Source organism: Amphiura filiformis, chromosome 2, assembly GCF_039555335.1.
Source record: "Amphiura filiformis chromosome 2, Afil_fr2py, whole genome shotgun sequence".
Lineage (NCBI taxonomy): Eukaryota > Metazoa > Echinodermata > Ophiuroidea > Amphilepidida > Amphiuridae > Amphiura > Amphiura filiformis.
The window spans coordinates 50,151,750-50,162,760 of NC_092629.1; the positions used below are offsets into that span (position 1 = coordinate 50,151,750).

The window sequence follows — 11,011 nt, forward strand, 5'->3', positions numbered from 1 at the left end:
AAAAGTAATATTACATTGTACAGAGTATTTGCACTTACACATTAAAATACAAATTAGTAAGATAAACACTATTTTTTCTTAAAATTTAGCCAACTTGTCACTATATTTTGATCTAAAAGATCAATTTCTAAAAGGTCAAAGCAGGTCAAAGGTCATAAACAAACGACTGTACCGCGTATGGGTAGACGTGTTTTTGTTGTTTACAAACCGATATACCTCTAAGAATCCTTCGATATCACCGTAATCTTTTCAAAATCAGCTCTGATTAAGCTCACGGAAGGAAGTCAAGATGTCAATTGGAGTTCCTATTAAGGTTTTACACGAAGCAGAAGGCCACATAGTGACATGCGAGACGAATACAGGGGAGGTATACAGAGGAAAGCTTATCGAAGCTGAAGACAACATGAACTGCCAAATGGCCAACATTACAGTAACATATAGAGACGGTAGAGTGGCTCAGTTAGAGCACGTATATATCAGAGGTAGCAAGATCAGGTTTCTCATATTACCTGACATGTTAAAGAATGCACCTATGTTTAAGAAAGCTGGAGTTAAGGGTGCAGCAGGACGAGGGAAGTCAGCCATTCTCAGAGCACAGGGTAAGCTTAACCTAACTTCCTAAGGCTTAAGAATAAGTACCAAGTCAAGTCTTGTCTTACGTCTTGTCTGTACTGCATCAACCGTCGCCGCTGGGCTATAAACGTGCAGTCCCTGAAGTTTCTGTCCTAATGAAAGTAAAATAAAATGCAATTGCCAAATCTAAAAATGTATAAATTAAACTTTAGTCAGCATCCTATCTGTAGGTATGCTAGGTGAATTCAAATTTGCCATCAAACTGCATCATTTTACATATCAAATTAAAGCCCTTGAGTAAAGAAAGCCAAAACTGAAAACATTTTTGTCATAGCTAGGTATGTTCATAAAATTTTGAAGTTAAATATTTTTAGCTGAAAGTTCTTTCATTTGAAAGAGAATCAAATTACCTAAACAATAAGGGGTCAATCATGTTTCTAGTGCATATACTTTTGAAGTTACAGACAAAAATAGTGTCACCAAATTGACCAAAATTTTGTGTGTGAAATTGTGACAGCAGGCACATGTACAATGTACACTACTGTATGTGACCCCAGATGACCTCCTATTCTTTACTGTAAGAAAGCTGTTTTGGATGGTCTTGATTTACACACAAATTGCTTTTGAGCTAAATCGAGTGTCAACTTGGTGGAACATGGATTGCACTATGTGATAGTTTATGAATCCAGTATCATGCCAGTACCAACATAAGTCAACATCACTTAGGTTTTGGTTGTTAAAATTAATTTTTAGTAATTTTTTCCATTGAGCCCCACAGTAAAGCCATTTTTGGACTGTACAGGCACATTCCACTTCCCTATGGACGAATAGCGCCACCTATAGTGTGTGATATGAGCCTGACTATCATAGCACTTTCCGTAACAAAGTTACATCTTGTCATGCTTGTCAAAGATTGACTTTCATCAAAAAGATTCTGCTAGCAAAATTCCCAAAAACGGCATTTAGGGGTGTTTCTAGATCTTAGTCTCATGGCGATAGCAGCTTTTTTCAATGGAACTGCTATCAAAATCCCTCTAAAATTCCATGTGCGACTTGATTATCACCATAAAAAATCATATATTTGGGTCAAGTGAAGTATAGAAAACATTTATGTAGGTTTCCTTCACCGACCTATTCTCGAAAAAAATTCAAATTTCTATGTAATTATATGCATTGTGTTTGGGCCCCGGTCTCGGCGAATTTCGCTGACTAGCAAATGTGTAGGTATCCTAGGTGAATTCAAATTTGCCATCAAATTGCATTGTTTATATATCAAATTAAAGCCCTTGAGTAAACTAAGCCAAAACTGAAAACCTTTTTTCATAGCACTTTCCGTAGCAAAGTTACATCTTGTCAAAGATTGACTTTCATCAAAAAGATTCAGCTAGCAAAATTCCCCAAAAGCGGCATTTCGGGGTGTTTCTAGATCTTAGTCTCATGGCGATGGCAGCTTTTTTTTAATGGAACTGCTATCAAAATCCCTCTAAAATTCCATGTGCGACTTGATTATCACCATAAAAAATCATATATTTGGGTCAAGTGAAGTATAGAAAACATATTTATGTAGGTTTCCTTCACCCACCTATTCTCGAAAAAAATTCAAATTTCTATGTAAATATGCATTGTGTTAAATTGTAGTAAATGTGTTAACTAAGGTTTGCCTAGGTTACCTAAAATGTGTTAACTAAGGTTTGCCTGGGATACCTACTATCTGTACAGACCCATTCCAGTGCATTCCACATTTTTTTTCATCATAGTCGGGTACATCATGTTACTGTACATAGTGATAAAACACATCCTAATTTGTTATTATCAAAGACAGATAAAAAGATTTTATTGCGTCTGACGTTAATACTGTCGATTACCATCCTTGATTGGTTAATAGCGCGTAAAAGGAAGGCCGATTTATGTGGTCCCAATCAGAGAAAAGGTATAGCTGTAAATGGCGAAAAATTACGTACTTTTACAAGGCAAAAAGCAACATTTCTAGCCTTCTACATGTAGGCATTATTGACATGGTGCCTTCGCGAAAGAAAGTTTCCTACTATAAAGTCCTAACTTTTGAGATGGTTTGCATGTTTGAAGGTGCAAAATTAACAATAAGGCGCCCGGTTATACCGCCGCGTTCAGCAAGTCATCATCACGACAAACACAGGCCGAAAAAATGTTTTTTTTTTCTTGCAAGCAATCCAGAATTTCCCTCCAGCTTTACCAAATTTCCCTCCAGTATGACATATTTCCCTTATGTATTTCTTTCTTTTTTTTGGTCAAACACCAAACATTTCCCAGCAATGTCAATGAGCTTCCCGTATTGCCCATTTTTTCCTGCCATGACGACAAACCGTGCTCGAGTTTGATTGACAGATGATGTCAGACGCGATAAAATCTTTTTTATCTCTGTCTTTGATAAGGCCCTTCCTTTCCTCCAGCTTTACCAAATTTCCTCCAGTATGACATATTTCCTTATGTATTTCTTTATTTTTTTTTGGTCAAACACCAAACATTTCCCAGCAATGTCAATGAGCTTCCCGTATTTCCCATTTTTTCCTGCCATGACGACAAACCGTGCTCGAGTTTGATTGACAGATGATGTCAGACGCGATAAAATCTTTTTATCTCTGTCTTTGATAAGGCCCTTCGCACTTGATTATTAGTTTCCTGTTTAAGATTTTGAAAAAGGGACGAGGTGACTTTTAATTATTAATTATTAATTATCTTTTATTTTCTTTATTTGGTTTGAACTATTACAAGCAACTATCGACTCGTTTTGACAAAGGCGGGCATTTAATTATTTCACAACAATATTTGATTTTATAAATAAGTGAAGGTGGAGTTGTACTCTTTGTTCATTCATCATTATTGTTGATATTATTAAAGTCAGAAAATGTCAAGTAGAAGTAGTTGAAAGTTATTTTAAAGGAGAAAATTGGAAATAAAAATAAAATAACTAATTATTTTGAGATTTTCAATTTTGGACGCGGGCGGTAAACAGGAAACTAATAATCAAGTGCGAAGGGCCTAATAAGGTAACCATATTATTTTGCAACCAATGCGGCATTGCCATTTGGCAATGTTTCACTCACGATCACAAAGCAAAAGGGTAATGATTCTTCACCAAATCTTATTTTGCCAAAAGTCTATCTACGCCCGGTTTACTCTGGAACTCTAGCTTTGAATTTGCACTCAATAGTTGTAAACGCATTCGATGCTAGAGTACTTTACTATGGTTTTTCGGTCAGACAATGTTTGCTTGCCCTCAACCAACCGACCCTAATTTTGGAAATCAGAAAAAAGTTTTGTTTTTTTCTATTTACCGTACAAAACAATACCGACCCTATTTTTGGAAATTCCTGAAAAAGTGGGGGTTTTTTTCAAATTTTTGCATTCTGAAGATGTAAAAAAAATGTATTTTAGAGTTTGTGTTCAACATTTTAGTTGTTTTGTAATGTTAGTTGATTCATTTTGACACCAAAATTGTCTGATTTTTCATGTTTAATTAATACAAACTGTAGAGGTTGCTAGAAGGCCTGGAAAAAATGTGGAAAGTGGGAAGCTCCTTCCCGGGAAGTTTGGAGGGAAATTAAGGTCACAAAGAAATACATAAGAATTTAGAGGGAAATTTGTCTTTTTGAGGGAAATTTTGATCATCTTCCAGGGAAATGTTCATTTTTTCCAGCCCTGGTTGCTAGTAATAAAAAAAAAGAATAAATCTCAATCGACCGACCCAATTGTTAAAATTCATTTGAGGGCAAGCAAACAATTTTGTTTTTCTTGGCCTTTGCGTATATTGGACAGTCTAAAGAAGTGTAATTTTAGTCAACATTTTTGATGCAATCGCCTGTCGTGATTGGCTGTGTTTACTTCTGAACTTCCATTGCTTAACACTGTCATGCTTCAGCGAATCCAACTAGATTTTGAATGCAACGGTCTCTAGCCTAGAATGTGAAGCTATCGGTGAGCAAATTCTTGGCTAGAGTTCTCGAGCAACGCCCCGACCCGGTCACACGTCCTACTCGCGGTACTCACAGTACGGAACAAAACAACTAGACTGTTACTTACAAATAAGTTAGGAACACACCCAAATGTATTACTACAAATGTACACCCAAATGTATTAGGAATACACCCAAATGTATTAGAAATATGTACACCCAAATCTTATGATCTGCATTCTTTTTATTCTCTCCCCAGCCGCAGCAAAGGGCAGAGGTCGCGGCGATTTCCATGGAGGACGAGGAGGTAGAGGGCGTGGCGGCAACGTATTCCAAAGGAGGCGATGAGAAGACTCTATTACTAACTGTCTATAGTACACTACAATGACTCTTATACAAAAAACGTACCCCTTACCACGAGGACTCAAGTCAACGACATACCATAAACTAAGTACTGGGGGAAACGCGATTGTGGTGTTTGCGATTTTTGGGTACAAATTGCCTTTTTTCAACAACATTTTTTTTGTACAAATTCCTGTGGATAAGGATAATACAGACTTTAGGATATAGGCCTACTGTAACCACTCGAGTATAAGCCCACACTCTAAGATGGGAGATTGCACTCCAAAATTGGGATGGGCTTATAATCGGGGTGGAGGTAGTAAAAATCTTATAGCAAGAATCCTGAAGATGATACAGACATGAGTCAAGGAGATAATTTTACCAAAACCATTCGGGTATGAGCTGGTGATTGGCTTATAACTGGGGAGGGCTAGTACTTGATTTCTTGTACCTGGGTGACACCAATAAACAACATACCTACAAGCCAGTGGCAGATACATTGTGTTCCTGAAGTCACTTAAAAATGCTGTGAAAGATTGATACTTAAGGTCTACAGTACACTGCACAGACTGTTACATTGTACATGTATGTCACTTGAGATGAATCACTTCTGGAACCCACCACTGAAGGTTCATTTTGATGCTAGAGGCCACCACTCAAACTAATAAAACATGTGTATTTTACCCAATTTATCCTTAAAATAAATTTTGTTGAAATCTTGCAAATTCTGTAAATTGCCACTCGACACTCAATTTCTGCTAGCTACAACCCTGCAGTGGAATACACCCAAATGTGTTAGAAGTACAGCCAAAAGTATCGGGAATATAATAATCACTGCAAAGACTCTTTGTCTTAATATATAACAGGGAAAACACCCAAATGTGTTGGGAATGCACCCAAAAATGCTTCATGATCCCAATCTTTTATTCATGTTATCTTTGTCTATTCATGTATCGGGGGTTTAGAGCAAGCAAGGCATTGGTTGCACCTATCTGCAATAGGTCACTAGTGTAGAAGCCACTAGTGTAGTGGTGAAACGTCACTAAAAACGTGAGTAAAACAACTACGTTTTTACTTGGAATTGTTCAAAATGAACAAAATTCACAGGTGCCAGGTGTCATATGTGTACAATATAGAATGCATAAATTGTCAGTGTGTTTAGGGCAGCTCTTGCAGTTGCTCTAACAGTAACACCTCAATATCAAGGGTTGTGTGCAACATTGCCCTATCTCTAATAGCTGCCAGGTGTAATATAGAATGCAGAAATTTTCTGTAGGGCATCTATTGCAGATAGGGTATTCTTGCTCTAAGGCGACTAAGCCCTCAATAAGTCCTTAAAAGATAACGAGACCGGTGACATCACAGGTTTACATTCAGAACACCCTCTGTTGATTCATCCCATAGAGCAAAAACAAAATATATATTACAAAGTTTCTCCTAAGTTCGGAACACAATATCTTTTCAAAACCCAACTTGTAAAACCTTTGTTGTTTTGTAGATTATGTCACCTGTAATCAAGTTTGATAACAATTTTGGTATTATTTGCATTGAAATCAAAAGTTCATGCCAAAAAAATAAAAATTTCTCCTTGTAAAGCGCACTCTCCTACATTTGGTGTAATAATAATACAAGTGATTAAAATCACTCGCCTACAACTCACCTGACAAGTTTTTAGGAGAGTTGTTTGTCATTCGCCAGTAATTTTAAAAAGACAAGGCCTGTTTGCATAATTAATTAGGGCCCTAATCAACTTTTCTAATTAGTGGCCCTAATTAATTATGCAAATTGAAATTTTCCAAACGCAACCGTAATTTTAAGAATACAGTACACCCAGTGTCCGAAATAAGGAAAATCTGGAGGTTATCCAGAGGATAACTAAAGCATAAATTCTGCTTGTCCTCAATACATTTTGGTTGTCCCCATAATGTGTCATACTTTTGGAGGTAAAATATAGTGATTGTCCAGGGGATAAGTACATAGCTCAATATGGTTGTCCCCAGTGATTTTTGGACAAGAGGATAAGTACTTTTTCGAACACTGAGTACACCCAGTATTTCTTTAGGAATACACCCAAATGTCTTGGGAATACATCTAAATGTTTAGGGAATAATCCACTGTGGTATTGGTTAAGAGTCTTGGGATTCTCCATTTTAAACCCATACACTTCCTATGGTAAAATTGACCTTAATCTCCCAGTGAGTGTGAATTTCAAATGGGGTTATCCGAGTGAATGGGTGACGATATTTGAAATCTACACCCCTGTATGCAGGGACTGCCTTTTGAGGAGAGCGAGAGCAATCACTCTCTACTGCTCTCCTTAAATCTGATATAGGAGAGTGACTTTTAGCTCTCCTTAGTTGAGCATTCACATTATATTGTAAATGTTCTAATCAGCTCTCCTTGAAGGCTCCAGAGAGTTATTTAATGATCTCCTGCAAATTCCAAAAGACAGTCCCTGCGTATGGAAGATGAAGGTTGTGTCGTCCATAGGATAGGAAGTGTATGAAATTCAACTGGAATGTTCATTCTGATACGAGTGTACAAATGTAGGGTAAGTTGCTTGGTTAAAGGGGCATTCAGAGATCTTAGGAATACACCCAAATGTTGAGGGAAAAACCCAAATGTTTTGGGAATAAGTTCCCAAATATCTTGGGAATACACCCAAATGTCTTGAGAGTACACCCAAAATGTTTTGGAAATACATGGAATACACCCAAATGGCTTGGGAATACACCCAATGTCTTAGGAATACACCCATGTTTTGGGAATACACACAAATACCTTGGGATTACACCCAAATTTATTAGGAATACCGTACTGCCAAATGTTTGTTGATATATCTGAACAGAAAATGGTTTATGGCCATTTCCCTTAGTAGAAACCAAGTTTAAATGACTTTTGAATTTTTTGATCCTGACGAAGATCTCTGAAAGTCCTTACTAATTGTAGCTGTGTAAATATTTTAGTCATTTTGTATGTTGTTATCTCTTGTGTGTATTTTTAAAGATCTGATCAAGGGGGTCATAAACTGCTCATTAAAAGTATTCAGTTTAATAAAGTGATGCAGAAAAAAATGATTCTACGGGGGGACTGGTTTCATACGCCGCTGCGTGGCGTGATGATTCATCATGCTGCTTGTCTTTTTCTGAAAGCCGAATGGCACACAGCTGAGCAGCAGCTGCATGACTATGAAAGCTAATGTTGCCACTCGGCATCGCCAAAATCGTACCATGTTCTCATAGGTCAGAGCGGCACCGCTCCTGTTTTGACTTAAATTGAACTCTTGGCGATGCTGCAGCTTGTGCAAAGTGGTGGGTGATCGATATATCTGCTTGCCACTGGTCACCGCTAGCAGGAAAGTATGAAACCAGCATAATAGTTTTTTTCAGTTCAATAAAGTGATGCAGAAAACTTAAACCTGTTCTACTGGGGATTTGCCAAGTAGTATTGGTGGCTAGAGACCCTAAAAAATCGCAAAAAGTTTTTTTGGTCAAAGTCAATCCACTTCGGCTAAAAAACACACCCAAGTGATTAAGTTTTGGTTTGCCGAAAGCCAAAAAATACACCCAAATGTATTGGGAATACACCCAATGTCTTATGAATACAGTGCACCCAAAAACCGTTTGTTTCTACGTATGGGACAAGAAACTGTCAAGTCACAGGGAATTGGCATTAATAGAAACAGCCAATAAATATTTGTTTTCCTGTACATTCCTCGGGATGGGGGAGGGGAGAAGAACCACTGTCAACAGATTTATTGGGCTATTCCATTTGAAATCTACATGCCCCCCATGGAAGATTTATGAAAAGTCTTCCACAGCAGGAGTATGTTTTTCAAATGAAATGGCTAGGATTATTTTGAAACCCATACTCCCGCTGTATATAGATACACATAATTTATCTTCCACAACTGGAGCAAGTATTTCAAATGGAAGTTAGCCATTGTCTATAGAGGAGAGGTTATCCACGTTACGTATGTGTGACTTCTAACAAAAGGCGCTGGTTCCCGTAGTGTTCCTCGTTCAAACCAATTCAGTACACAACCTCGGAGTTACTTGCATGACTTTGGCGTGCTATTTTGAAACAGTCATGGTTGCACTGCAGGAAATTCCCAAACAAGGTATAGCAGTCGCTGGTAGGATATGCAGCCTAGGCCAAAAAAAAAAGAAGGTTCGTCTCAAAGCTTGCGCGCGCATTTGTAAAATCCCACGATTTGACAAAAAACAAATGCAGACATTTTTTTTATTTCAAACAAAAAAATTTTTATAGTTTTTTCCAGAAAAAATCGGCGAAAATCTGACTTTTTTCTCAAAATGCCATGAAAAAAAGTCGGGAATAAAAAATTTAAAAAAATCGCATTTCGCGTTTGTTTTAAATTTCTCGTGAGCTTTGAGACAAACCTTTTTTTTTTTTTTTTTGGCCTTATAGAACAATAAGAACATGGATAACTTCAATTTTTTTATTAGAAACCCATACTCCTCTGTAGAAGACTTTAGCTAAATCGTCCACAGGGGAGTGTGGATTTCAAATGTGGTTACTAGTGTTTTCACAATGTGATTTGTAATAAAATAGTACAAGTTAAAAAAGCTGAAAATTAATGTTTTGTATGAGTCAATGTGTGTAATTCAGGACCTAGTTAAGGGAGCAACCCAAAAGTTTGATGAAGTCCTATAAATGGAAGTTCTTTCAGTGGCGTAACTTTGGTTCAGGGTGCCCGGGGCGAAAGTAGATCGGGTGCCCCTGACCAATTGTGTGCATGGTGCAAAGCCCCATGCACCCATGCATGAAAGAGAAAAGTGCTCTTCCGACAGAAATTGAAAGAGAAAATCGGGAAGGCAAAGGAAAATGTAAAGCGCTTTGGTACATGTTCACATGTGAAAGGCGTTGTATAAATCCCGATCAACGGCGATCATGGGCCAAAATAGTGCAAAATACAAAAGCCTAACAATTCCCGCCCATTACGAGCTGATCAAAGATACTTTGTAGACCCACGTTAAGAGAGCCATTAGTTGACCTGTCCGGCCTTTAATTTGTGTGTTAAAGAAAGTATAGGACTTGCATTGGGAATTCGTGAAAATGCTAGTTTATGGAAGAAACTAGCATTTTCACACCCCTTCCACATCCCCATGTACCATAGCGGACGGCCCCTGTATCCTATGAATACTTGATATTTGACACTTGCGTTAGAGGGGGAGGGGGATAGCCTTCTAGTGAAAGACCTCAGTGGCGTAACTCCTATGGGCTCTGGGGGCAGCGCCCCAGGCTAAAACCTCGTATCCATAGGCTGTTCCCTTGTGGCGTGTGCCTTGTTCCTTGTTTACTTTTTTCCCATGTGACCTGCCACACAGACAACGAACCGTAGCGGCCACTAAGCAAAACAAAGGTTCGTTGTCTGTGTGGCAGGTCACATGGGAAAAAGTAAACACGGAACAAGGGCACACGCCACAAGGGAACAGCCTATGGATACGAGGCCTAAGGGGCATCCTGGCCAGGCGTGGATACACACATACTGCAGTTACTGTCCGTTTTCCTATACACAATACACAGTGCTCTCACCATTGACGTGTGACCTCAACAAATGATGTATGTTGGGAGAATGGACACTTGCCTAGTTAACATAACTGTGTGAAAAATAACCAGCCAATATTTTATTTATTCTCCATAACTTCTAGCAAATATATTTCTCTAACATGACCTAAAATTACAGCTAGGTTAGATGTTCAGAAATGGTCGCACTTTTGTAAAATATGAGTGAGGGCAAGGCATAGCTAGCCAACTCCCCGTGTTAATTGAATGGAGATTTGACCGAAAATATTGGTATCGGACCGCTCACTTCTGAAGGATGCCACAAAAAAACGGTAAAAGCTACATTTAAATTATTCTAAATAGGTTCTAGAAAATAAAGTTTTGTAACATGTCCTAAATTTGTAGCTAATTTAGATGTTTGGAGAGGGTCGTACTTTTGTGTTTTAGGAAGGATATGTAAACGACAGATAACATCAAAAATATGAAGAAATTATTTCCAAACTGTGTTAAGTCAGCAATCATTATGTTGCTCATTTTGAAGAATGCTGGTTAACAAAAAGCAAGTCTTTGTGTCATTTCGTGAACAATGGTACACATACCATTGTTTCCTTTCGTTTCCTTTATAATCGGTTACCCAAC

At 38.0% G+C, this 11,011-nt stretch overlaps 1 protein-coding gene across 1 annotated transcript; it reads left to right on the forward strand.

The window, feature by feature from the left end:
* Positions 1-147: 147 nt before the first annotated feature.
* LOC140146327 (small nuclear ribonucleoprotein Sm D3-like) lies at positions 148-9,444 on the forward strand. The gene is made up of 3 exons (XM_072168129.1): positions 148-599; positions 4,764-5,847; positions 5,954-9,444. Exons 1-2 carry the CDS (start codon positions 290-292, stop codon positions 4,850-4,852), a joined length of 399 nt encoding a protein of 132 aa, XP_072024230.1. The 5' UTR covers positions 148-289; the 3' UTR covers positions 4,853-5,847; positions 5,954-9,444.
* Positions 9,445-11,011: the final 1,567 nt, after the last annotated feature.

What these genes read in the sequence shown, in the direction of transcription:
- LOC140146327 (XM_072168129.1), top strand. Translation starts at nt 290, where the DNA reads ATGTCAATTGGAGTTCCTATTAAGGTTTTACACGAAGCAGAAGGCCAC. An exon ending in AGCCATTCTCAGAGCACAGG is followed by an intron (nt 600 to 4,763) that starts GTAAGCTTAACC and finishes TTCTCTCCCCAG; the next exon opens with CCGCAGCAAAGGGCAGAGGT.